Source organism: Tyto alba, unplaced genomic scaffold, assembly GCF_018691265.1.
Source record: "Tyto alba isolate M040663 unplaced genomic scaffold, T.alba_DEE_v4.0 Super-Scaffold_7, whole genome shotgun sequence".
Classification (NCBI taxonomy): domain Eukaryota; kingdom Metazoa; phylum Chordata; class Aves; order Strigiformes; family Tytonidae; genus Tyto; species Tyto alba.
Window position 1 is genome coordinate 10,420,018 of NW_024881328.1, and position 27,778 is coordinate 10,447,795.

Sequence of the window (27,778 nt, forward strand, 5' to 3'; positions counted from 1 at the left end):
TCAATTTTTCATTCCCTTTCCGCGTCAACTAATGGCATTTTTGTGTTGGAGCTATCTCACAGCTTGGGTGACATCTTGTGTTCATTCCATCCACAAAATGCCACAGATTTGCTTCCATCCAGCTGCTATGCACCCCAGAATATCCAAAGCTCTATTCCTCCCCTTCAAAGTTTATCTTCAAAATAGTTGCAAAGTATTTTAGCTGAACCTATGTATTTCACTTACTGTCTCAGATCTCATACTCTTTTTGAGTTCGACTGTGACTTTGTATTATTTGAACAGAGCTATTTTAAATGAAGATATGTAAATGATAAGGCAGTATAAAAGACACACTCCTGAAAAGAAGACAGCAATATATTTACTAGGATTCTTTAAATTAATGAGGGCACTGTGAAAGGAAAGAGTTTTATGCCTGAGAAAATTATTATTCTAAAGATTATGAACCTCTCAGTCTGTAAATTATAAGCTAGCTGCTATACCTGCAGTTTGATTAATCTGTTAATTAATCACTTGATCCTACTTGTAGCCTTTGCAATATTTTGAAAAATCTTCACTGAGTTTTTTAAAAACAGGAAAATATTTTAAAATGTCTCTTTGTATGTAAAAAAATAATATAATGAATTTAAAAGCTATCTTAATAAAAGTGACTGTACCTTACTGTCATATGCAAACCACGCTATTTATCAACACTTACTAGGGATAGTGGAACAGTTGAAACAAACAGCTGTAAACAGCCTCGTAAAATAGAACAGAAAATGTTTGATTATTATTTCATCCAATTCAGAAAAGCAGCTTCTGAGTACCCCAAAAATATTTTGTAAGCTTAAATTACAACTGTCAGAAACAACTTGTTCTGCATTGGTAAAATAAAATAAAATAAAATAAAATAAAATAAAATAAAATAAAATAAAATAAAATAAAATAAAATAAAATAAAATAAAATAAAATAAAATAAAATAAAATAAAATAGAATCTACGCTATTCAGCTCTGTGCCATGCATGCTTTTACACTGCAGTTTTCCCCATGGTACCCTCCTGCCTGCCAGGAGTACATCACAAATTGTGCACTGCTCTTGTAGTATGTATTATTTGTTCTCTCATTGCCTCTGTGAGGATAAAAGTGTGTATAGCACCTTGTTTTCCTAGAGGATTTTTTTTGTTTGCAGTGTGTAGGTGTTAAATATAAAATGACTAGATATTTATCTTGGAAATGGCAAAGTTTTCTTAACAAAAAAGGGTTATACAATTATAACAGAAAGTCCTACTGTGGCAACTCTGACAAACAAAAGGGAGGTGATCCTTCCCTCTAGTCAGCACTGGTAAGATACATGTGGAGTACTGTGTCCAGCTCTGGAATCCCCAGTACAAAGACATGGACATACTGGAGAAAGTTCAGCAAATGGCCACAAAGATGATAAAGGGATTGAAACATTTCGCATACAAGGAAAAACTGAGAAAACTGGGACTGTTCAGCCTGGAGGAGAGAAGGTTCAATGTGTATCAATACCTGATGGGAGGAAATAAAGAAGACAGAGTGTTCTGTGGAGTCTCCACCTGTGGAGACACTCAAAACTTGAGTGGACAGGGTACTGAGCAACCTGCTCTACTTGACCTTGCTTGAGCAAGGGAGTGGACTAGGCAATCTCCAGACATGCCCTGCAACCTCAACCATTCTGTGATTCTATGTTTGCAACTGTCTTCTTCATTCCAGGGAAATTTAAGCAATATTTTAGATAAACTGGGCCCTAGTGACGATGTATTTTGGAGATGAGGCCCAAATTGCTGACCTTTAAATAAATTTCTGTGGAAAACCAATGCCTAATCATTCTTACTGCTGGGAATAACTACAGCATTTTATACTAGGTGGAATTTTCTAAACACTGAAGATTTTTTGCTCATAAACGTCACATTAGCTATAGTCACATCTATATAATTCAGTTTAATTAAGCTAATCTCACACAATTAACTGATCACCTTGGTAGAAGCAGAGTCGATGATGTAATCAACAGATGGTAATGAATACAGACAGACAGGTATTATCTGGAAATTGCCAGCCTCTGAGTCCAGCTGCCAATGTGGTTGCATTGCACTGCTAGTAAAGGACATAAGGAAATTGATTTTTGTGGGTTTCCAGCCATTAAGGGTCAAGTGGACTAGGCATGGAGCTGATCATCACTGTCTGTTGGATGCATCACTTCAGGAAGGGCCCAGACTAGTACTGTAACCTGGACTCCTGCCATCCAGCCCATATGACACACCAGGATTTCACCATCGACCACGCTAAACTCTGCAGAGAGGTCTAAAAGAGTGAGATTAGACTTTGGTCCTCTATGTGTATAAAAGAGAAGATCATTCATTAGAACAATTAAAATGGCTTCAGTTCCTTACCCTGGCATGATTCAGATTATTCCTACTCTAGAATATTGGCTTCCCTTTAATGAACTAATAAGGGCAGCCTAACACTTTGAGATTAAACTACTTCTCAGAAACACCCAAGCAGTTGTACATTCCAGAAAATCCACAAGAACTACGCAAAATGTACAGGGTCTTCTATAAAATGCAATTCAACACATCTCTATTTTCTCATCCCAGATGCAGATATGCACTGGATTTGATTTGGAACACAGTCAGGTAAATGTCCATCTGCATTTACAATTGATACACAGAATAGCTTCAGTTGTAAAATATGGAGTAAATGAAAAATTTCCTAAAAAATTCACAAATGTGATTTGAATCCAGCTGTATTTCACATGCTACACAAAGTGTTGATGGTGCCAGTTATAACTGAGACAATACGTTCATATGAACACAAAGGAGACATTATCTGAAAGCAGTATTAAACAAAAACGCTAAAAAACTGTGACTATGGTAGCTAGCTAGCTTTTCCAAACCCAGGTATCTTACTCTCCTTGTCTTAAACTCAAAGCCATACTTTAAATTCCATCACAGATTCAGTGATATTCAATGATACCTCATGGAGATATGATTTGTACCAGCAATTTATAACTCCCATTAACATTAACATGTTCTATAAATCAAGTCATCTGTTCTCTATGCGATATATCTCTGTATCTACAAAATTCACATCAGTTCATGTGTGGGTAACTTTTATCTGCCAACGTCCAGATTTCATAATTATATGTCTCAATCAAATTGGAAAACTGATTATTTCTGCAGATACCTTTGTATCTGTCACTTGCACTCCTATACAGATTTTTTCTTACATAGGTTAGACATACCTGAAAAAAACTTCTACCTATTTGATACTTGATTTTAAATCAAGTCACTATCCAGAACTTATTACTGTCTGACAGATAAATTTGATCTAACAGGGAAAATTACGATCTGTTAAAAATGAAAAGAGCTCTGAAAGGTTTTCCAGATTGTGGCTGTAAGCAATAAAAGCTCTACTTTTCTAGTTCAAAACTTTTAGCTTAATGGTGCAAATGTTCATAAATTACAACAGTGGTGGGGTTTTTTCATGTCCAACCTCAGACATCAAAAAAAGCACTTTTTTGGAGATTCTGCTTTCTGAAAATAAAACCTGAGTTAATTCAGATCTGTACCACAACTTTGCTATCCAAAAATGATTACACACTTCTGTTTCATGATCTTTTCTACATGGAATTTTGATACGTTTTGTATAAATGATCACCATCTACCTGAAATGATACAACTGAAATCAATGACCACTTTTGTTAATCAACACAAGTTAGTTAATGGTAAGTAGGAGCAAAGATTTTGAATTTGGCTTAAATGATGAATTGACTCAGGGAAATAAAATACTAATATTGGTAGCCCATTAAAACCATTCATCTTCAGAGATAAATTCAGAGTATCTAATATGGACTTACTCAGCTCTGCAAAGGCTTTGCTAACCCAAAACATGATTCCCTACAAACCTTCCTGCAAGATCACATGTAGACAGTTTGAGACATTTTGACAACAACTCAATAACCATTTGAGAAAATCCTATTGTTAGTAACGATTGCCTGATAAGTCAGGCAATTAGGAATGAATCTATTGAAAAGAAATAAGACATGTACTAGGGGGAATTCATATGATATCTAAGAAATGCCAAACTTCAGAGAAAAACTACTAACATGAGTTAGTGTTTTAAATTATTGTCTAGACCTGTCACAATAAAATTTTCATTATTGCCTTCTGAGTCTTCTTTTTTTGTGTGTGTGTCTTTCCACAGTTGCAGCTTGAAGAAAAAACAAAGACAAAAAGAAAGAAGCTCGTAAAACATGTTTTGAAATTTCCAGAGAAGCACACTTGTTTTCTAGCTCTAAGGAACATCTTTTACAAGATATTGAGACAATGCAATGTTGGAGCACATGATGCTTTGCCACCTAATGAAATCTGTAACTTCTGAATTCCTATACATAATGCCATGACATCTGTTTACCGAGATGCAAGATCATCATTTATCTGCAAACACCACAAAGTTTTCGTTGTGTGACACACTGATAGTAGACAGCTGACATAGCCAATATATTCTGCCCACTGGGACCTAACATAAATTCTCAGGACAGTTTATCAATCTGGCCCTTGTTCTGCACTCATGCAACTTCACAAAGACTTGCCAAGTCAGCCAGGACCCAACATTGACCCAACATGGAGATGAGTTCTTTATTTAGGATTTTACCTGACATGGGTTTCCATGTCCTAATTCTTGGCAGACCTGGGCGTGTGATGATGTGGGTGAAAACAAAATGGTGATGATCCTGACACTACTGGTTAAGATAGGAACATATGGACTATGCCATGCCTGAAGGACATAATTTTCTCCTCCCTCAGTGTAAATATTAGTAGCAGCTCCCTTCTGCCCTAATTTTTTATTGACTCTATCTGCACAATTGAACATATTCCAGAAAGAAGCACTGGCTGGTTTAAAACTGGATCCAAAGAGTAAACCTAGTCACATACATATAAATCAGTACAGACTAGGAAGAGCAAGCCTGTGTTTACTTAAAAATATATTCTGCAGACACAATATAAGATAACCGGGAAGAAAATATGTCCAGAACCTAAATTACACTGAGTTGCAACGAGGAACTTTTACATGCTTAAAATTCAGCCTTGAACTGAGTTGCCCTGGAGTTTTGTACCAAAAGCCATTCTTGCTGAATATGGTTTAGTTTATTTTCAAATACAGCTGATGGAGATGGCAGCTGTCCTTTCAACTTAGTAAGACAGTGGCCAGACCTGTTATCCAGTCTGTTAAAGTCTGGGCAGTACCACGTGGCTCATATTCAGTAGTTCTGGCAAAACAAATTTAATTCTCAAACTGGTGATCCCTCTGACCTCTGCAAGACAACAATTATTGATGGTGAAAAATGACTTTTGCTCTATCTCTAACATCAGCAGCTTTGAAAAACAAATGTTATATGCAATAAACACTTCGAAATTAGTATAGTAATAGTCCTGCAGTTTGTTCTGCACTACAGCGAGGTATCGCAGGCTGAACCTGACACAGTTTGTAGTCATTCAGATTTCTAAGAACACGGTGGTTACTGGTTTAAGATATCAAAGCGATCCGCTGTAAATTCCTGTTCTGTTTGTGCCATCTGCTGGCAACGGAGGGGCCGAAGGGCATCGCATGGCAGCCTGTGGGAATCGCTCCTGGGAAGGGAATGCAGAGCCAAAAAGCAGGACAACTGTGAGATAAGGCCTTGCTGCCCATCGCTGGAATCGAGGTGGAACTGGGAGCTCAAGTTGGCGCGTCCTGCCTAGCAGAGCTCCAAGAAACCGTGCGCTGGAAATGACGGGCTCCCAGATTTGGCCTGCTCCCTAGAGCTGCCAGGCTGGTGAAAATCCAAGGAATTTCAATGTTTTTTGCATCCATCGGGGGGAACAGACAGCAGACTGGGTGGCTACCGAAGATGCAGGACTTAGGCACAGCTGTGACCCTTGTCCCCAGCGTCGGTGCTGGGGAATCTGTAAGCCCGAAAGTTTCACCAAGTTTTCGTGCTGGAAGTCGCCGCGCGGTGCCTGCCCCGGGGGTGCCAGCGGAGCCCACGGCGGGTGGGGAGCTCCACTTTGGGCTGAGGTTTGGCAGCCCTGTGGGGCACACAGTGGTGCGCCCAGCCCCGCCGGCCTGCACACGAAGAGGGCGACGCAGGGCGCCCCCAAAACCATCCACAGGTGCTGAATTTGGAACAGCAGAGGGGGCGGGGGGTGTGTGCTCGGGAGCGTTTCTCCCGTTGGAGTTAAACACCCGTTAAACCATGAGTAGAGGCAGCACCACCGCGCAAACAGGCACTGTGGGGCGGGGGGGGGGGGGGGAGCGGGTGTCTGTGGCGGAGATGGCGACTGCCTTCCTCAGGGTAAATCGGCGCCTTTTCCGCCCTCCCTCGCTGAGGTGCGGGGGTTCAAGGGCCCACGGCAGAACACACGGTGGAGGTCCGGGGACCTCCCCGAGAGGCGGGGACTCCCCCCCCCCGAAAGGCGGGCATTTCCCCCGTAGCCTCCTGGGGAGCCGCGGGTCCCGCCGGGCCGCACTGCCTCCGCCGGGCCGCTAGGGGGCGCTGCGGGCCGCCCGTCAGGCTCCGCGGCGGCGCCGGTCTGCGCCGCGCCGCCCTCCCCCACGTGCGGCGGGGCCCGGGCGGCGGACGGGCGGCATGTCGGGGTCGGGGTCGGTGTCGGTGGCCGCGGGCAACTTGCCCATGCGGCTGCTCCGCCGCAAGATCCACAAGCGCAACCTGAAGCTGCGGGAGCGCAACCTGAAGCTGCGGGCGGCCGAGGGGGAAGGTACGGCGGGGACGGGGGCGAGCGGGCGGCCCTGCGGAGCCTCTCCCCGGTTGAGCGTTCGCGGAGCCGTCGCTGATTTCGGTTTGTTTTTTTCTTTTTTTGCTCCCCCCCCCGTTTCTCTCCGGAATGTATCTCCGCGCCGTGCAGAGTCTCCGCCCGGCGAGGCGGCACCTCAGGGCTCCCCGGCGGAGGCGGCGGAGGCGGCGGGCAGGGAGGGCGCGGATGCTGCCGGCCCCCGCGGCGGGGAGGGGAAGAGGAGGAAGAAGAAGAGGAAAGCGGCGTCTGCTGCGGGGGACGGTGCGTTGTCTTGACAAATACAACTTGTCCCTCAGGGCGAGTGGCTCTCGGAGACCCCAGAAAGCGGCTGCTTTCGTTTTGCCCCCCGTCGGAGAGGGTTTGTGGGCCGGCCTGTGAGAAGTACGAGGTGTGGGCCTCACAGCCCCCGAGGCCCATGGTGTTACCCCCTTCCTTATTCCACATGAAACATTTTAATTCCGATGTGCACTGAACCCCTCGCAACCAGTTTAATCGTTGCATAGGATTCTGCTCGGTAACGTTAAGTTTAGGTGGTTTGCTTGTTTGTCAGACAAATTGTAGGTGCTGTCTGTCAAAGTAGAGCTTTGGCAGGCGGGTGGTTTCTGCGTGGAATGCTCAGCCAACATGGCTTTGTGGCAATGCATCCAGCCTGTATGTTATGGAATGAAAGTATACTGGGAAACTACCCCCAAAAATTGCATCCTGCAAATATTGCTAGATTTCTGTATATTTTTGTAGGCATATATATCTATATATTTGAAAATTCTATCTCTTACGTGTTTGATCATCGTGACACTTCTCACAGTTATGCAAGTTCACATGCAGTCCTCTGAGGATTCAGGTACTCAGGACAGAACATTTCACATGACCTGAGCACAAACGGTGTTGGAAACTTGATGTCTGCATTACAGATAGGAAAAAAAATTTGTAACTTGTTGCTCATCTCCACAGAACATTTCATATAGTATACATTAAGCTTCACTGGTTTACTGTGCAAAGCAGACTGTGTGCAAGGAACTTCTGAGTGTTTTGTTCCCAGCCTCAGAATGTCTCACGGAAAAATCTTGCTTCCCCTTCTCCTGCCCCCCTCCAACCCCACGAAAAAAGCATGATATTTGTGAGTGACTTACAGAGTGAAGAAATTCACGCTGTGGAGCAGCTTTTAATGATGAACGTGTCTTTCTTGTCTCTAACTTACTTGTCTTCTATAAAATAATGCTGTAGAAACAGAAATTAAAAAAGTGAAAACTGAAGAAGAATCTGTGGAGGTAGAAGATGAAAAGAAACAGGATTCTGGAGAGAAAGAAATGGAAGAGGAAGAGGGGGAGGAGAATGAAGTGCCCAATTTACCACTAGGTGTGACAGGTACGTTGTGTTCTCTTTTTCATACGTGTGCAAAAATACAAGGTCTAACACTTTCTTCCAGAGAAAGTTACAGTTTTAAAATTAGCTTTATAAGTCAAGTGTTTGAATATAGGTGCCACAATGCTGGCAACTGTGCAGCTATTACTGAGTTACTGTTCTTCAAAATTTGCATTATATACACATTTCTATTAGACTTAAAATTACTAGTGAAAATCTGTTTTAAAACATATATACATATGTTTAATTGTAGAGGAAAATGTCGATGATGAACAAGATGGAGGTGTATGACTAGTAAAAATTTGGCAGGAGAAGCAGTGCGTTTTTAGCAGCTCTGTGTAGAATTCTTAGGAGCACATTAACACAGAGTATTTTGTTAATGTCTTTGGATTTTTATGGTAGGAAGGAATAAGAAAAAGTGCTTTGATTTTTTTTTCGTCTAGGTCAGTTTTAACTGGGTAATCTTAAGACAGATAGGATTGAAGAAATAAGTTTCAATATGTTTTCTCCCCTCACTTCAGGTGCTTTTGAAGACAATTCTTTTACTTCCCTGGCTGGTGTTGTCAGTGAGAATACGTTGAAAGGCATAAATGACATGGGGTTTACGCACATGACTGAAATTCAGCATAAAAGCATTAAGCCACTTCTGGAAGGGAGGTAAGAAATATGTCTGTATTGACCCTAAATGTGTGAATTTTTCTAGGAAGCTAAATGTGTGAAGTGTGACTTTCTGCAGATAAACTGTTGGTTTTTTAAAGATGTGTTCTCATATGTTTTATATATTTTGTTTATAGACATTAATACAGGTTAACAAAATACCTCTGTTGTATGTGAACAAATACTTAGGGTAAGCTCATGGAAACAGCTTTGCCTTTGGGGTTGAAAGCAGTGAAGTCTGTTTTCACTAGCCTTATCAGTGTGTCTCAAAGGCACTGTCTCGCACAGTCACTAGAGACATAGTGACCAATTGCTGTGGACCCCATCTGCACTGAGCTCGTAATACCAACTCCACTGGTACCCTTTAAGCCGTGTTATACTTTTACATTGTCAGCATTGTTCAAAATAGGATTGTTCTTTTCTCTGTACAATCAGCTAAATACTTCTTTTTCTAATTTTGCTGCATACAGGGATATTCTAGCTGCTGCAAAAACAGGCAGTGGCAAAACACTTGCGTTTCTTATTCCTGCAGTAGAGCTCATCTACAAGCTAAAATTCATGCCTAGAAACGGTAAGGCTTCTCATTTCACATTTGAATTTTACTGTGGTGCAGCCATTTAGGGAGGTGCCTAGAAGGGGGATTGGACACATTGTAACTTATTCTTGTCTGATGTATTTTTTTAGGAACAGGAGTTATTATTCTTTCTCCTACTCGAGAGCTTGCTATGCAAACTTATGGAGTTCTGAAAGAACTTATGAATCATCATGTTCACACCTATGGTCTGATAATGGGAGGCAGTAACAGATCAGCAGAAGCACAGAAACTTGGAAATGGAATCAACATCATTGTAGCAACACCAGGAAGACTGCTGGATCATATGCAGGTAGATAAAATATTGATGTCTAATCTGTGTTATTAAACCAATAAAACTGCTGTCCCTGTCTGATTCTGAATTTGTTAATCTTCTAGAACACTCCAGGTTTCATGTACAAGAACTTACAGTGTTTGGTAATTGATGAGGCGGATCGTATCTTGGAGGTTGGATTTGAAGAAGAAATGAAACAGATCATAAAACTTCTACCAAGTAAGAACAAAAAAAAAAAAGTCTGTCTTTCCTGGAAATCACTTGACTAACATTATGTCTTCTTTATGACTCAATTATTATAAGAGAAGTCATTAATTTTTATAGTTCTGTAAATGCACTTCAGAGGGATTGTCTTACTCTGTCCTTTTTTTCTGATAGCTAGTATATATTACTTTAACATCATTTATCTGAAAGACAGGGATTTCATATGTACTTTCGGAATATAATTCTGTTCATATGAGATCCTTTTAGTTTATCATCTACATTCTCTCCTTCATCTTCTGCCTGTTTATTTCCTACAATTCTTTATTTCCTAATAAGGCTTAAATAGAAGGAAAAAGGTCTTCTGACTTGCAGTTCAAATTTTCTTCTTACCTCCAAAAACAGTATCTTAAGGAAGTTTAAGTATTTATCTTAAAATATTATTTTCCTCGTCTTTCATTTGGTTATTCTTTGTAAATAATGTATGAAACACATTCTCAGAGTCAACAAGGCTCTTCCTTTAACTTTCAACATTCAGAAAGCCCCCCCTCCATGGAAATATAAAAAAATCAGTGATGAATATTTTGAGATTCCACATCTAAAATGTTAAAATTTAGATCTGCATGTTTAAAATGCAGATCTGAATAATACAATAAATAACATCCTGTGAAGAGTGTTGATGAACAGTGCTAAAAGCGGAAAGAGAAGGAAGAGTGGGAAGGTGACATGTTCTTCATGAAATGGAAAATGATATATCAAAGGAACTTTCAGTTTGCATAAGTTTAATTTGTTTCTGTCCTGTTAGAAAGGAAATTACATTTTAAAACAAAACAGGAAAAAAAAAATCAAAAATGGTGGCAATGGTTGTTGGGCAACACAAATGCTACTGTTCTTGCAGCTGTGAAATGGAACAGGCTGTCTTTTTTTATTGCTTAACTATATTCTCAATTTACTTGTCTAACAAGAAAATGTTACAGGATCAGGATATATATTTGAGCTGAGAGATGTTAGGTGGGCAGATTTTCTACACCTGCTCGAAGAGCACTGAAGCCACTGAGGCTCAGTACAAACGTACTGCCATGTGACTACATAGCATAAACAAATGTGTATGTTCTAGACTGATTTTGCACTTTAGTTTTGGTGAGTTTTTTCTTGCACAGTCTCTAGAATGAATTTTTTTAATTTTAATATTCAGGTCAATTAAATCAATTTATAGTTAGAATTACAGGGTCGGTCTCTATTTAAATCACTGGTTTGTGTCTAAATTGGAGTGAAAATGATGATTAACATTTTCCCAAGGAGAAAAAATGTGGTGCTTTGATAGCTGTTAGGATTTTGAGGATGAAGACAGCCTAAGTAAACATCCTGTACAATCTGTAATACAACTACACCTCTCTTTGTCAGTAGCAGTGTGTTTGAATTAAAATTTAATTGAAAAAATTCCCCTCCTCAGGGAGGTTTACAGCTAGAGATTTTATGGACTTGCTATTTCAGTTTTCCTTTAAAAAAAGAAAATAAATATTTTTTTCAGAGCGCAGACAAACAATGCTTTTTTCTGCGACACAAACCAGAAAGGTTGAAGATCTGGCAAAGATCTCTCTGAAGAAAGAGCCACTATATGTTGGGGTTGATGATAACAAGGAGACAGCAACAGTAGATGGTCTTGAACAGGTAAAACATAGATGTTATTAAAAGGGGTATGATCTGTTAACACAGCAAGTCCTGTGTGTTTTTAACTGGGTTGTACACTGTCATAAAGGGTGTCTGCCATCCTTTAGGGACAAAAGCTATCTGTTGCTTAAAGGGCTTTATTCAGTCTGCTAACTATAGTCAGTTACATGCATCTAGTCCATGTTTGCAGAATAGATGATATAAAACCTCATGAAATAGTAATATAGTTGCTTACACTTCTCTATTTATATTACATACCTGAGCTCCAATCTATATTACGTACATAAGATCCAGTTGTCTTTCCTACTGTATTTTTCACATTACTGACCAGAGATAGCTATAGTTTAGATCTGTTTCATTCATGCTGCCTCAGGTACACATCAGTTTCTGTGTTTGTGAAGTTGACATGATGAGTCTTGCTACAGAATTGCTAATAGCTCTGTATTACCTTGAAAGATTAAACCAGTAGCAAGATTTCCTTCAAATTCCTGAAGTCATAAAAAAACATTAAGAACTCTGTGCAGTTTTTTTCATAACTAATGTCAGTAATTCAGAGTTCTTGAAATTAATTTTTATTTTATAAGCTAACTACTTTTCAGTGAACTGACAGTAGTTTGGAGAATTAATTAAAAATTACTTCTTCATATTTCAAGTCAGTACAGTAACTTTTTTGCTAAATTCATAATCCTTAGGAGTTTCATATACCAAGGTGAGGTACAGGTGATAAAGTGAACAGTTTGGCCCAATATAGCTGGAAAAATTAACTGTTTGGCATATTTGTTTCACAACATAACACTTCCCTGATTTACTTGTATTGCTGAAACAAAAATTTGTTCTATACTACTTTATTTAACAATATTTAAAAATTTTCCAGGGGTATGTAGTGTGTCCATCTGAAAAAAGATTCCTTTTGCTCTTCACATTCCTCAAGAAGAACCGGAAGAAGAAACTAATGGTGTTTTTTTCTTCGTGTATGTCCGTGAAGTACCACTATGAATTACTCAACTATATTGATCTGCCTGTTTTGGCCATACATGTAAGTATTTTATTCTTTGATTTATTTTTAATTAATCTGATAGTACCTGTAAGCTGTTACTGACCTTACGTTTGCCTTGTTTATTTCAGTCCAGTTTCTAATAAACAGACACCCAGATCACAAAACTGATGATGATCTTGATTAGTCTGTAGAGGAAGGAGATAAAGCAAAGACTGTGTAATAACAACACTTCAGTATTGTTAATCCTGCTATTTTCCAAACCAGGGCAGAACACTGATAGTAATTTATACTCTGTGTGTAGAAAACTTTCTGTGTTCTTCCCAGGGGTTGCCTTTCATAAACATTAAAACTCAAATTGTGGAGCAAAGCTATTGTCGGAGGAATCCAAGCACTCTGATCCCTGAAGTGTTGAGTGCTTTTTCTAACGCCAGGGTAATGTTTGGTTTTACTGTGCCAATTCTTACCATTTGGATGAGTATTTTAAACTTTTTGCAAAAACTACAAAATGCATAGTGTAGGAGAAAGAATTGATTGAAAATTTAGAAAACAGAACTGACTGCAAATGTCCTTTTTTATGTTGTTCTTCTGGGGATTTTTTTTCGCTATACTTTGATAGAATTGTTACAAATATGGTTTTGGCTGTTTATATTTTTTAACCTGTAATCTGTCGTAACATATTGCTAGTCTTGCAAACGTCCTTTTTCTCAACTTTAGGCATTTATACAGCCCTCCTGAAAAGAATGCTTATGCAACCAGATTTTTAAAGCTTTGGAATATACAGTGTAACTTCTGAGAGATCCCACTTCAGGTAGCCTTGTGCTGTTGACTGTGGTAGCATTGTTCAATGCAAAATGGTCCTGCTTGGTCTATACAGGTCCATGATATGGAATGATGCCCCAAATTATTTTAGGGTTTTGGCAATGATATGTGAAATAGGAGTTTAGATTTAAGCTTACAAGGTGGCAGATTTTTTTATTGTTTAACTTATTATTTAGTTGATATTTCATCCGTAATGTGTTTGTTTCCTTTTAGGGCAAGCAGAAACAAACCAAACGTACTACAACATTTTTCCAGTTCTGTAATGCAGAATCTGGAATACTGTTGTGCACTGATGTAGCTGCTAGAGGATTGGATATTCCTGAAGTTGACTGGATTGTCCAGTATGACCCACCAGATGATCCAAAAGTAAGTTAAGAAAATAGAGAAACTTCACAGGCACAAATCAAATCCTAGTTACAAACATAGTTGCAAAGAAAAGCTGAAACTGCTGCTTAACAGAGGCCAAGATTCAGCCATGTTCATATTTTAATCGCTGATTTCTTCCCCTTCCCTTCACCAGCTCCTAGGTCAATGTGCACCTAGCTGAGACCTTCATTAACCTTTTAAGAGTTGCTTTTCAAATCATTATTCTTTCTGCTGTTAATTTAAAATCTAATCAGCTATACAACAAAACACTTCTCAGGAGGAGTATGAGTTCATATATCCATCCCTGAGTCTCCTGACAGCTTTTCCAGTGGAAATTTGATTTTTATTTGAAAGTCAGTATTCTTATTTGAATAAGCGTCCAGTGTAAACAGGCAAAACTCAGAATACTGATAAGTTTTGACAAATACACATGGCAAATATACCAAAAGCAAAGTTTAGTTTTCAGTCACAGCAGACTAATATTTTTTCCTACAGTAAAAGTAAAATACTAATAGTCAGGGGTTCTGTCTCAGCATTAGGCTTTGCATCTTCAGCACTTGGTTTCCCTCATGCATTTGTCTGTGCTAAGAAGTCTTAAATAATGGATGCTGCATTACATTATGTTAGTGTTAAATTTGGGGTGGGGGTTGCGAAGCTGTTTTATAATTACATTTTTTAAAGACTGATTGATCTTGCTGTTTCTTATTCTTTCCAAAAGGAATACATTCATCGTGTTGGTAGAACTGCCAGAGGCATAAATGGTAGAGGACATGCTCTGCTCATTTTACGACCAGAAGAACTGGGCTTTCTTCGTTACCTAAAACAGGCCAGGGTAAACTTACGTCAAGATCTTTTTTTGATTGCTTCTTTTTTTCCACTGTGCAGCGTTTTTTTAAAGGCAGAAACTGCACTGAATAATCAATCACTTTAACTTTTTAAGAAAAAAAACATTCTGTTGCGTAGAAAATATTGAACTGGGCATCTGAATTAAAGTCTAAAGTCAGCACAAAGCTAAATATTGAGTGTAATTATAATGCAACTGTGCAGTGTGCATTACTAAAAAATAAATAAATTTCCTATGACCTCTTTGTAGAAGGATACTGGGAGTTTGACCATCCAGAGGAAATTAAAACCCGGATGTTGCTTGTGCAGTTTTTGTTTTTCCTATTCAGAGTCAATTGTATTTTGTTAAATTCCAAAAGAAGCGTAGCTTCCTTCTACATGTAGTCTGCACATAGTTTTTCCTGCTGTCCTTATGGGCTTGTTTACAGAGTTTTGCCACTTGTAACTACAGTGGTATAGCTTCTAAACCAAAAGCTAAAGTGGTAAAAGTGTCATACTGAGCATCTTTATTATTCTAGCTTAAAGGAAGTGATAATACTGGCATATTAATTTAAAGGCACTTTACAGATACAGCTGTGGTAATAAAAAGAAAATCTGTTATCTAGCAGCTCTTTTTCTATTTGTTTCAGGTCTTAAACATACTCACTATTTACACAGTATAAGTACTTTTGATATTTTATGTCTTTTTTCTTTCTTTTTTTTTTTTTTTTTTTTTAAGGTTCCACTGAGTGAATTTGAATTTTCTTGGTCAAAAATTTCAGACATCCAGTCTCAGGTATGAAATTACTTCATCCTACAGCTACTCAAAATATCTGTATAATAATTTACACAGAGAATGTTTGTCTATAACAACTGCAGTTTAGAAATATGTATGCTTGTTTGGAAAACTTCCTGCAGATGAGTACTGTGCGGTAAATCCTGCCATACTGTGTCTTGATGAGAGTAAAGTGATAAAATGTTTAGAAGTTTAAGATTAATTTTAATGTCTAGTACTAAATTGTCATCATTATACGGTACAAATTTGCATGTAAGAATTTTTTCTGCATTACATTGCAAAACCATAGTGATGTAAACCTTCTTTCAACTTTTGAACAGAATATTCTTGCCTGGCATAACACACAGGGTTTCAGTAGCTTTTGTTGAATAGTTACATATATGCAGATTAATTGTGAGTAATGCATGTCTCATAAGATGATTTACTCAGGCTTCAGTGTGCAGAAAGAGATCCAGTACTGACACTCAGAAATGTTAGTATATAGTCCAGGTGTATTTTTAACTAGCTGGTGTTAATAAAGCTCATCATTGGCTAAACCTGTTTTGTGCTCCAGTGCTTCAAAAATCATCATGGAGCACAAAGTTGAATAGAGTAGTTCAGATAGTTCTGTAGATGTGAATTTCTATTGTTCAGTTCTGTGAATCATTCTTTTGACAAGAGCTCTGGAAAGCTTCTTTGCAGTTACTTAAATTTGAAATAGCAAGTACAAGAAGCAGTGAAGACAGTCTTATTTTAACAATCCGTTTGCACCATAATAGATAAGACTATGTGTAGAATTACATGGAATGGTACAGTTTAGATGTCTGACTTTAGAAGTATACTGTCATTGTCTGTTAATTTTCAATACGCATAGTTTCAGGGTATGACTGCAGTTGTATATGCCTTGATTAATTTGTTTCGGACAACCCAATTTAATAGTTCTGTAAATTTTCATGTTGCTGAGGATTTGTACTGTAATTCAGCCTCAGGCTTTTTTTGTCCCTCTGTTTATAAAAACACTCTGATATATGTATGTACACTTTACTGTCACAGGGCAATTTGGCTGAAGTGAATAGTGAATGTCACTGCAACTCACACAGTAAATAATCTGCTTGAATATAATTTGTATACTTGTTACAGCTGTAATTGGATGTGTCTTTTGTTTTGTTGTTTGTTTTGGTTTTTCCCCCCTCACCAGCTGGAAAAACTGATTGAGAAGAACTACTTCCTTCACAAGTCAGCCCAGGAAGCATACAAAGCTTACATTAGAGCTTATGACTCACATTCTCTGAAGCAGATCTATGATGTCAATAACTTGGATCTTCCCAAAGTCAGCCTTTCCTTTGGTTTTAAAGTTCCGCCGTTTGTTGACCTCAGTATCCTTTTACTGCAGTGTTTCAAAGCTGAATTTCTACATTATAAATGTTAAATGCAACTTACTGAAGTTCCTGTGCTACTTGAAATACTGATTATTTTATTTTGCTATTAGCCACATAAATGCCTCATGCTCCAACAATAGTTTATCAACTAAAATGTTAAAAGCAAATATTAAAACTGCAAAAATTGTCTAAAAACATCCGTGCTTTAGTGCATGTACGTGCTGTATGTGCTTCTGTTGCTGGAATGCATACATGTTCTAGAGTACTGTTCTCCATGCGAAATTATTGTCACAGAAAGGTACGTGCTTAAGTTTAATAATCATGGAATACTGAAATACAGGGGCAAGAACATGGAATAGAAGACTGTCTAGATTTACTGTCAGACCTGCCAGTGGATGGAATTTGAAAGAGTAATACTTTCACGAGCTTAGCTGGTCAACTGGAGGAATAAAGGCATTATTTAGAACCACAGGCACAAAGTTCTAGTTTCGTCTGTAGTTATGCAACTCAACTTTTTGTATAATGCTGCTATTTTTCTCATGTTAATAACCCTTACAATACCTAAAATGCAACATTTCAAATTATTCCTTTTTAAGTTCTTTAACCAATAAACTTCCAGATGTGAACAGCAACCATGGCAGAAGACTGCAGAAAAGAGGTGGAGGTGGGGGATTTGGTTACCAGAAATCGAAGAATGTCCACAAAGCTAAAATCTTCAAGCACATTAGCAAGAAATCAGACAGCCGGCAGTTTTCTCGTTAATCCATACATTCATTAAAATGGTTTGTGGCATTGGAATAGACTACCTGGATCAAAACCCTCTGACAGTTACTTCCAATTTAAACTACTCTATTCGCATTTTGGGGGGTCTTTATGGTTTTGTTTCTGGGATCATCTTTTATCTTTTCAATTCAGGAAGACTCTGGAAGGGAGACTAAAGACAGTGAATATGGCCAGCTAGTTTTGCCATACTTGTTGTAAGGAAGAAGGTAATTGCATATAGTTATCTTAAGTCAATATTACAGAGCTTTTTATTAAAGAAAGTAAAAATACTTTTAGATTTTATAGAAGAATCTGTTTTACACTTTTTTCTATGCACACCTCTGAAAATTGTTGGAGTAGACAACACAAGGACAGAATAGTGTGAGATAAAAAAATTTTGCTCACATGAATCATTGCAAGGGGTTTTAGTGCTATAGAACTCTGGTTTGTCCATCAGATATGCTGAAGAATATAGGAAGATTCCTTTAGAACATAGGATACCTATGAATAATTAAGGCTGTATGAGCTGGTGATTAATTTCAGTCATGGTATCTGTATAACAAGTACAGTGTCCGAGATTAAAAAAAAATATCTCTTACACCACCTCTGAGACATGCTTAATACTGTTTCTTTTGTGTGATAAAATGGTAACATGCTAGTGAAATGTTTGGTTTTCCTTCATGTTCTCTTTAAATCTGAATTTATCCATCTGGTAATGTCTAGTGTACTCTTATGTATATGCAAAGAAAATTAAGAAAAGCAGATTACATAAATTGAAGCACTCGGCCCAGATAATGTTTTTTAAAATACTCCATAACCTTGATGCAGTGAGAATTTTTGCAGTTGTATCTTGCAAATTACAAAACTGAATTGCTTCTTAGTCTTAGTTTATCAGATCAGTGATGGGCAAAGTCAAAGTACTGCTACAGGATTGAGGGGGTGGAGAGACTTGATAACTGGAAAAAGTGAAATGGGGTATAAATATACTAGAAGGATACTTTGAGGGAGAAACAGACTGAAATGGAAGAGGGTGGAATACACATTGCACACAGAACAAACATGAAGATTAAGTACAAAAAGAATACCCAAGTTGAACAAAAGTAGAATAACTATATTACATATATTATTTTAGTATCTACCATTGTGGAAGTAGGTAACTTCTTAGGAAGCTACAATGTGGGGGGCAATAGTATTTTAAAAATGTACATCAATGCAGGAAAATATTGAAATGTCACAGAATCCAGAAATCTAGGCCCTATGTGATCACAGTAAACCAGCTTTTAATTTACCTCTAAAACATAACCCAGGACCAATTAGGAATCCAAAAGCATATGTAGTTATTCCAGTATAAAATGGAGTGTAATTCCTTAGGTCTTCTGAAGTAGCATGTCAGATTTAACACTGATATGTTCATTGAGGTATTGCCGAAAAATACTGGTGAACTTTCTTTTCACCCTTGGAGAAACCAGATCATTTTTTGGGGAAAATAGTATGACCAATCTGTTGTTAGTACTTTCACCATTCAGAACTGGGAATGTTGCTTTTTTTCCCCTTTTTTGTGAAACAGCTGACTTTAAGCCTAATGGACTTTCCGCGACTCTTAATTAACATTGGTCAGATACTAACAACTATCGCTATGTCAAAATATTTAGGTAGATTAATTTTGTTACTAGGAGTTGAATGTCTTATGCTTCCAGGGTTGCAATGAAAAAGCAAAATCTGCTCTGAAGTGTAAGCAATACTAAGTATGTGATGCCTAGCTCATTGAGTTCTAATCTTTGATTCTGGGTTTGCTTATATATTTATAAATAACGGATATCAAAATAGATCTCATGGCTGTGTGTTAATAGTACATTTTAAGAATTCTGAGATCTGCAGCAGCATAGAGTTGAAGGGTTCTGTGTACACCTGCCAGCTGTGCTATTATACAGGAATTAACTTACATGATGGTGACATTAACTCAGAGGGACTCCTTAGATGAACTGCAAAATTAATTACTTGGAGAGAGATGTAAGCAAAGCTGCACTAAACCACTGTAAAGATCAGAGCATGGTTATGTGGGTACAAGCAGTGTGAATGAAGTAGCGTGGAGTATTTGTTTGGAACAGGAAAAAAGCTGAGATGGGCACAGTCAGTGAGCGCCTGTCTGACCATGTGCTGCAGAGCCAGAACTGGTTGGGCTTAAAAGCACCTCAGAATTCCTGCCACTTCTCTAGGTAGGCAGGCAAAAATCTGCTTCTCAGAGAACTGTTTTTTTCTGTTGCTGCTCATCCAGAGGGCTGACTGCTTTCCCTGCAGCTAGACAACCTCCAGCTTCACCCAATTTTTTTCTTTGGAAGAGTTGAGGCACTGTCAATTTCTGAAGGCTGATATGAGGACAAGACAACTGAAAAATTTGGGTTTGGTACAAGTCTGCACAACTACTCCCTAGTATATTTGGTTTGCATTTTCTTATATATACTAATGCAAAGAGATCTTTGAAATAATCTCATCTAAGAAAGATTAAAAGACCAGATGGTATTGCTCTAGAGTAGCACTAGCTTACTCTAAAAAACCCCACAAAATAACCACAGAAAACAGTTAACAGTTACTTAAATTAACAGTTACTTAAACATTATAGATATATAATGGCTGCACAGTCTATAGTAATTACATAGTCTGCTATTTCACACTGTAAATTCCTGATTAAGCAGAAGAGAAATTCCCGAGCTGAGATTATATGAGAATTGAAAGAGAAAGGCTTCAGCTCCCTGGCTTGTGCAGATGCAGCTACCTTCTCTTTGTTTATGGAATTAAAAATGAAAAATAGTTTCTGATGAAATACCTGTGTGTATCAGGCAGCATCTATTCTATGGTATTGCAAGAAGTTTAAAAGATTGTCAGACTGATTGGAAATCTAACGTTTCCTTTGCAATTTTCCCTGTTATCAATCTTGTGAGCAGTTAATAGACCTCAGCCATCAGACTCTCAAGGCTTGTCTCATAACAGTGACTGATAGGTTGGGGACCAATATTGTGTGCCTTGAGAAATTGCCTTCTTTCTCTGAGAACCTTGACAAAGAAATTGGACTCTTTAAACCACTTAAGGGGGTGATCAAAACTGTCCTGCTTGAACTGGAAGATTTTTTTGACAGTTCTTGGAATAGGCCCATAAAGGAGAATTCCATTGCCAAGCTACTGCTCATAATCATGAAAAATCTTGTCATGAGTTTCCCGTGCCATAACGCTGCCGAGTTACAGACAAGCACAAGACTAGTCAGAAAGTGTTGCCATCAAATTTTTCAGGGTGAATGTCACAGGTAGAGGGCATGTATGTTGACAGTGTAGAGCAAGAATACTATCTACTTAGGTCTGCTGTAAATAAGAAGTATGTTTATGTTTTGGCAGGAATTAGTCTTTTTGTTTCATGTATGAGTTGATGACTCAATTTAAGTAAGCTACCAAAGCTTTAGATATGCTAATGATTTGCTTTCAAACTGGGGGAAGCAAGCTCTCACAGGAAAGGATGAAAAGGACTATATGATTAAAAATAAATAACATTTTAGTAGAGGTCTCCAATTTCTTCCCACTGTGAAGGAAGGCAGAGTATTGGCAGGATACAGGACAGGTCTGTGACTTGGTTTTAGTTCTACAGCTGTCCTGTTTAGGAGATAGTTGTCCAGTTACTTCAACCCCCCAAAACTTAGAACAGATTTTACAGAGATCTAAAAACGTAACTAGAAAAGAGCCAGTTATTAGCCCTTAAAAGGTAGGTTGGTTGTTTTGTTTTGTTTTGTTTTTTTCAGATCAAAACAACAATGCTGAAAGAAGCCTAGAATCAACTGGCCAGGCATGCAGAATAAAATGTCTCTGCTCTTGACTTTTGCTATACTAGCTTGATTTCTCCTCAGGATTTTAGCTGCGTGGTTTGACAGGAGAATTCATGCAACTGTTGCTGATGCTTTTGTTTGCTCTAGATTTATAGAAGATGTTGAGCTGCGAAAATAAGAATCCAGCCTCTTGAACTGGAATGCTCTTTGCTTCTAAAAAATTTGCTGGCTTGCATCAAAGTCATAAATACTATAATGCTGCTTGTGTCAAATCTCTTTATTGCACAGCCACGTGGGGAAGAGATTACCTTTCTTTTTCTTCTCTTAGCCACCACGATAAACTTTTGATATGGAGTTGTGAGGAGAGGTAGAGGAAGGATGCCATTAAGAGAATGGAAGACAAATGGAAAATTGGGGTGCTGTCTAGACACACACTCACTTTGTTATATCGGTGTCATCCAGCTTAAGAACTGCATTCACCTTTCAAAAAAATATCTGAGCATACTCTGCACTAGCAGTCCATCTTCCCAAACACTTTTGTAAGCTACAGCACTGAAAAACATAACCACCTACTATTTTTTCCTGGTTGGTCAGAATTAAAAAGAAGAAAATCATAGGCTCTGCAAAATCTTGTATAACAGTTCCAAAACTTATTCCAAATGCTCCTCTCTATTTTGGCTGTCATCTGAAGATATTTAGCCATTCACGGCTTTCTGAGGTCCTCACCTATGAATGTTGACAATTACAAGGATATTAAACGTATTACTCTATATAACTAAATCTAGATGTTCACTCATAGGAGTTGACAAACCATATGAATTTGTAGGAACTATTAAGTCTTACTTATAAGCACTGGGTAAGTGTTCCTGATATATTGCTACTTCTAATTAATAAAGCCCTCTCTGTACGGTAAGAGAAAACAGACTTGAGTAGGAGGTAAGTTCTACCCAGCACCTTTCTCTAATTGTTATTAAGAGACCTGAGAATTAATTTATGAAGGTACATAGTAACACTAATACCTATAAAATGTAACCTGAGAGCATAGGTGTAACTCTAAAATGATACTGCTTAAAAAAAAAAAAAAAAAAAAAAGAAACAAAATATATAAAAAAAAAAACATAAAGCAACTTCATCATTCCACATAAATTGTATTCACTGATATATACATTCGTCTTGTAATTGTGATAGAGGAAAAACTAGCCAAATGGCTTGTAGTACTTAAAGAGGTAATTCTTTCACACTAGGAGAAGAATCCTTGACCTGTTCTAAGCCCTTGCTGCAGATGGCCTATAACAAAACTATATGAAGTGCTAAATGAGTATTTAACATTGTATTTTCTACTTCACTGCAAAATTTTAAGAATCTTCTGGTGTTTTGCGAGTATGTGCTACTATAACTTTATGTAAACTCTCTAAAATTTTTTGTCCCACTTTACATAAATTCAGCAAGGGATTATTTGTAAATAAGGATACTTAATAACACCAATGCTAGTTTAGGTACAAACTAATCAATAAGATTTACAGGTTTTAATTAATGTTAAACTCATTCAAATAATTATTTGAGTATGGGTATGAAACTTGTGTTTTCAAAAGTACTGCACAGAGAAGTAAGCCACACACATGCACGTTCCAGACTTCTACCCATGATAAATTCATACAAAGGCCTTGCTTTATGTTCATGTTATAATGGCAGTGGAATTAATTAGTACTAATAGGTGGCCCATAGAGGGAATGTTTTGTGAACACTTTGTACAAGGAAAGAAGGCTGTTTCTACCAAATTTAAGACAAATGGGTAAAAAGTTGCTGCACAGGTTTGAAGTGAGATAGAACGAGAGTCAAAGGCATCTGGACACTGCAATTTTCTTGGACATCAGTTAAAATACAAATCAATGGATGTGGATTCCTAAATAACTTTGAATCTGACATTTAAAGAAACTAAAATCCACAAGTAGAAAGCGCATGTCTTGTACATAGTGAAGATAATAATTTGAAAAAAAAAAAAAAATTCTGACTCCTCAAGATCATTGGCAGTAGTAGAAGCCAGTAGTCAAGATCAGACAAATTAGATTTACTCAACTATAGACTATTGAGGGGGTTTTTTATGTGGCGGTTTTAACAGGTGGAAAGCCTAAGGTTAGCAAATCCGCTGCTGTTGTATTCATGTGTTGGCCTTAGCTGTACTAGGGCTCATTATATGTTAAGATACATGCACACACCCCTGTGGTAAACCTAATTCACGCAGGTGTACACATCTCTGCTAACCACTCCTTGTGTTTGAAAATCTTGCACTTAGTGGCTCGCATCCTCATAGGTTACATAAAACTGATATTTCAGTGTAAATTATTCTGTCAAAGATTTGCTCATTATTATTAATAAAATCAATACTAGCTAGCATTTATGTGACATCTAGATTCTCGATCACATTTTCAGTCATAAAAATATGAAACCAGCTGTCAAAGGGCTTTTGAGGGCTTGTTTTTCCCTTGAGCTGATTTTTTTTCTGGATATTTATCCAATTAATTGCAGGATCTATATAACTGATTTTTCTGAAAAATGCTTTATAAAGGAAGCTGGTTTTCTATTAAAGAGAAGAGAACAGGATGGACTAAAACTGCAGCTACTAGAAGCTCTTATAGGACTTTTGTATTTAAAACAACTGGAAAACGATTCAAAACAGTCAAGTTCAGTTTAGTCCCTTTATAACATCTAAAAATAAGCTGCTTCTATCTGTAACAGATAAAAGCAAACTTCTGAAAAATGTAAACTATATTTAAATGTTATATATTTGCTATAAAAAATACAGCATCATTTCACATAATGAGCTGAGATTCTGTCATCTGGATGAATCATCATCCTCCAAAGCTGTTCCTAAGCAGCATGCTGTCCTTGAAAGTGCTTGAAAGCAGAGAGCTCTAATGAAGCTGGCCCGGGTAGCTGCTGTCTGGTGAAGACAGACGCTTCTTTAGCACAGCTGTACAAAGGGGAGCTTGGACAGGAATTGTAAGGATGCGGGGAGGGTTAAGCTAAGTTAAAAACTTTCAGACTGACAGAAAAAAAAAAAAATGACAAGACTGAGTCTGAGGAGATTCGACATCAACAGCCAGAAGAGTGAGTTTTGCAGGTGGTGTTTGGTAAGGTGATAAGGCCTAGGAAATATGTTTTGCAGTTCCTCTGTTGTAAGTCCTTTTCTCAGCAATTCTCAGGTCACCATGGAGGAGTGAGAACAGATGCAAGGGAAGATATAAAGTATTTCTGCTCTTAGACTTATAAGCAGATTGGTATTTTCCACCCTTTTGTGTTTGACATCCCTCAGACTTCTCAGCCCACAAAGCTCAAAACATCCAGATGGAAAGATGATGTTATTTTGTATTTACTGTTAATTCTATCATCTAGCTCCAAGTCCTTAGTCACATATTTATTTGCTTACTTTAAAAGCAATTAAACAGTTGGTGGTATCAGTTGTCTTTTGAGGATACACACTGCCATACTTCATTGAAAAAAGAAACTATGAAGATGCAGACTAGTTTCTGAAGTCATTGAAAAATATCAGTGAATGAAACAAAGGATTTTCATTGTTTTCATTGCACTTTGACATGACAGCAACTTGTAACACTGTAACTGTGCAGAAAGTAAACTAGATCATCCTTTAGTTTGAGTAGAAGAAAAGTATGGTTTAGTTTTGGTTTGTCTCTTTCTCGGTGTTTTTTTTTTTTTTTTTTTTAATTTTATCATTTCATGCAACATTTATTTGCTTTTCTGTTATTTAGAATATGTGAATACATGCAAGTCTCCTCATTTTTTTAAATTCCCTATTCTCTTTTTTGAAATATACCCTGGTTTCTGCGACTGTTGCCATAGCAGTCTTTGATGAGCACTAAGCATTTGCATTCACAGGACAAGACAGCAGTGGGGTAACTGTAAAGAAAAAATAACCCCCTTTGAGACTTTATTCAAGCCTCTGTGTTACAGGACTAGGTTATTTCAGCCAAGCAGGAGGAAAAGTGGGAGATTTCAATGCATTTGACATGTGAACTGTAATGTAACTACATGGATGTGGCACCTAACATACACATAATAAATAGAGGGAGTAGAGGGACGGGACAACACAGCTTCTAGGAAAGGAAGATTTTGAGATCATCTGGGCTGCTTTAATGGTGGCACACACATAGTCCACAAGCCACAAACGAAGTACTCTCACACAAGAAAAAGACAACCTAATTTGCTGCAGGAGCAGGAACAAACAGATCATACCCTGGCCCATCTGGGCCCCTAAACATGAAACTTGTGAAGATAGTCAGAGTTGTGTTAGTTTGCAGCCTTTCTTTAATACCTGAATTATTCAAATTGTGACAAGGTTATTTAAGTCCTTTATTAAGTTCACAGAATTGGACTGACAATTGTGGAAACATTTAGAAGTTAAAGAGCTTTTTTTTTATCTGCTTGATTCCCTTACTGCTTTTAAGTCTGGGTGTCTTTTAAAGGCATAAAGTGTTGTTCAGTGATTCTTTAGCTGGCATTTTAAAAGTAGCATTAACTAACAAAATAAGACACAAATTAGAAAGAAGCAATATAAAGACAAAGCATGCAAAGCTGCTTGTGAAGCAGTCACATGCTATCTGCCAACCCTGACAAATTTTCACCAGTGTCTAATTATTTCAGATGCTGCTTTAGGCTTAACTTGCAGCAGTGTTGTAAAAAGGTTTTTCTTGACAAGCTCTGTCAGATTCTGCTTATTGGAAGCTCAAGTGGCAAAATGCAAGATATTCAGCACTCAGAAGTCCTTTTCTCCTAATAATAAAAGCTGGTAAGTAATGCAGACAGTTTTCTCTTTGCTCCTGGCTTACGCTAGAGCACTTGTTACAATTACTATAGGAAAGAACAACTAAAGTCATGTCTTCATTAAGAGCCTGGAAAAGGATTTATTTGCTTTATTGTTCATCTGGTAAGTGAAGTGGCACCCGGTAGTTAACCACAAAACAGCCTGGTTATTCTGATTACATGCATTGTCTTTCATTTCTGTAATATTTCATCATTCTTCCAACTTTTGAAGTTGGGATCCCTGAATAATCCAAGCTGGACCCTGCTTGTATGGGTAACATAGTGGTGCTGTGAGAGGCTTGTGTTTTGTCAGATGGTGGTGTTTCTTCAGTGAACGGGAATGCAAGTGAAGAACATTGATTTGAGCAGCATTCATTTAGACAGGATTATTCTGACCCAGAAAATACTTCTTCTCTACCTCAAAAATGAGCAACTAACGTCCTGCCCCCAAACTCTGCCCCATTACAGTCTGTGATTGTAGCTGTACTGCTATTTGCAAGGAAACAAACTTCACTGACCTTCTTTGATCTTATTTTCTGACCCTCTGCAACTTCAGACTCCTTTGGAGATTTCTCAACAGCTCCATATGACCTGGTAAGGGAAAAGAGACTGTGTTTTGTCCAGTAACTCCCACTGAAATTGTCCTGGTAACAGGCTAAGGGGAAAAAAAGGGGGTGGAAATGCTGGTTGTGGGTTGTAAAGGACCCCAGGAATGAAAACAGGGATGAAAGATACCTCTCAAATACCTTAGATATAATACCTTAAACACATTTTAAATGTAATATCCAGGTTGCTATATGATCTTGTCATGGTACTTGTCACCCTTTATTACTCAGGAAGTGACAAAGCTCATTGCTGTGTCTCCTTTATGCATACCACCCTGTTAACATCTATTACAGACTTTAAAAGAGGTTGTGTAACAGGCTTAAATTATTTTTGAAACATCTTGATCTTGAGGGTAGTTACTGGAAAGGACCAGGAGAAGGGCACATTTTCAGAGGCTGGGCACGTGCCCATAGTAGAGAAACTGTGCCGTAAAGCTGCCCGGAATCAGGCATAAAGATGGAAATGTTCCCGGCCACTTAAAGAGAATTTCAGATTTTTTTTTTTTTTTTTTTTTTTTTTTTTAAGAACTAGAAAAATTCCCATTTGAACGCTGCTGCGTAGAAATAACTCGTGCTCAGTACTAAAACCATCACCCACCTTGCAGGCGGCGGGAAGGGGCCGTTTGCTCGAGGAGAGGCGACATTCTGGTAGGAGCGCTGAGGGGAACATGGCGGGCACGGGCTGTGGGGAGAAAGGGGTGTCCCCCCGCCCCACGGGGGCTGTGGGGAGAAGGGGGGGGGGGGGGGGGGGGGGGGGGGGGGGAGCGGTGTCCCACCGCCTCACGGGGCTCTGGGAGAAAAGGGCGTCCCGTCGCCTCACGGGAGCTGTGGGGAGAAGGGGGTGTCCCGTCCCCTCACGGGGGCTGTGGGGAGAAGGGGGTGTCCCGTCGCCTCACGGGGGCTGTGGGGAGAAGCCGGCGGAGGCGGCGCCTGTCCCGCCCCGGCGCGGCCCGGCCGCCGCGGAGGGGCTCCGCCACCGCCCCCGAGGCGGCCGCTGGGGCGGGGCGGGAGCGGCGGTGCCGCCCTCCCCGTGCCGGCTCCTCGCCGCGGCCCCGCCGAGCCTCCGCAGCCGCCCGGC

At 38.6% G+C, this 27,778-nt stretch overlaps 1 protein-coding gene and 1 long non-coding RNA gene across 3 annotated transcripts; one reads left to right on the plus strand and one right to left on the minus strand.

Annotated features, from left to right (window-relative positions):
* The first annotated feature begins 6,561 nt into the window (after positions 1–6,561).
* On the plus strand, positions 6,562–18,072 carry DDX18 (DEAD-box helicase 18). Its single transcript, XM_033003146.2, has 14 exons — positions 6,562–6,756; positions 6,904–7,053; positions 8,017–8,157; positions 8,676–8,811; positions 9,282–9,382; positions 9,496–9,695; positions 9,782–9,896; positions 11,410–11,549; positions 12,424–12,585; positions 13,579–13,731; positions 14,450–14,563; positions 15,293–15,349; positions 16,527–16,704; positions 17,327–18,072. Exons 1-14 carry the CDS (start codon positions 6,627–6,629, stop codon positions 17,467–17,469), a joined length of 1,920 nt encoding a protein of 639 aa, XP_032859037.2. The 5' UTR covers positions 6,562–6,626; the 3' UTR covers positions 17,470–18,072.
* LOC116964243 lies at positions 7,060–27,382 on the minus strand. 2 transcript variants are annotated; one of them, XR_004408634.2, is made up of 5 exons: positions 27,299–27,382; positions 26,614–26,686; positions 12,650–12,731; positions 7,923–8,010; positions 7,060–7,692 (listed from the first exon to the last, which is right to left on the minus strand). It is a non-coding gene; the product is annotated as an uncharacterized LOC116964243 (long non-coding RNA). The 2 variants fall into 2 exon arrangements; XR_004408633.2 differs by having other exon boundaries at positions 7,060–8,010.
* Between the last annotated feature and the right edge of the window lie 396 nt (positions 27,383–27,778).

Excerpts from the sequence above, each read along its gene's own strand:
- DDX18 (XM_033003146.2), top strand. The coding sequence starts at position 6,627 with ATGTCGGGGTCGGGGTCGGTGTCGGTGGCCGCGGGCAACTTGCCCATG. Across the intron at positions 8,158-8,675 it reads TTTACCACTAGGTGTGACAG|GTGCTTTTGAAGACAATTCT; the intron begins GTACGTTGTGTT and ends CCCTCACTTCAG. Across the intron at positions 15,350-16,526 it reads TTTCAGACATCCAGTCTCAG|CTGGAAAAACTGATTGAGAA; the intron begins GTATGAAATTAC and ends CCCCCTCACCAG.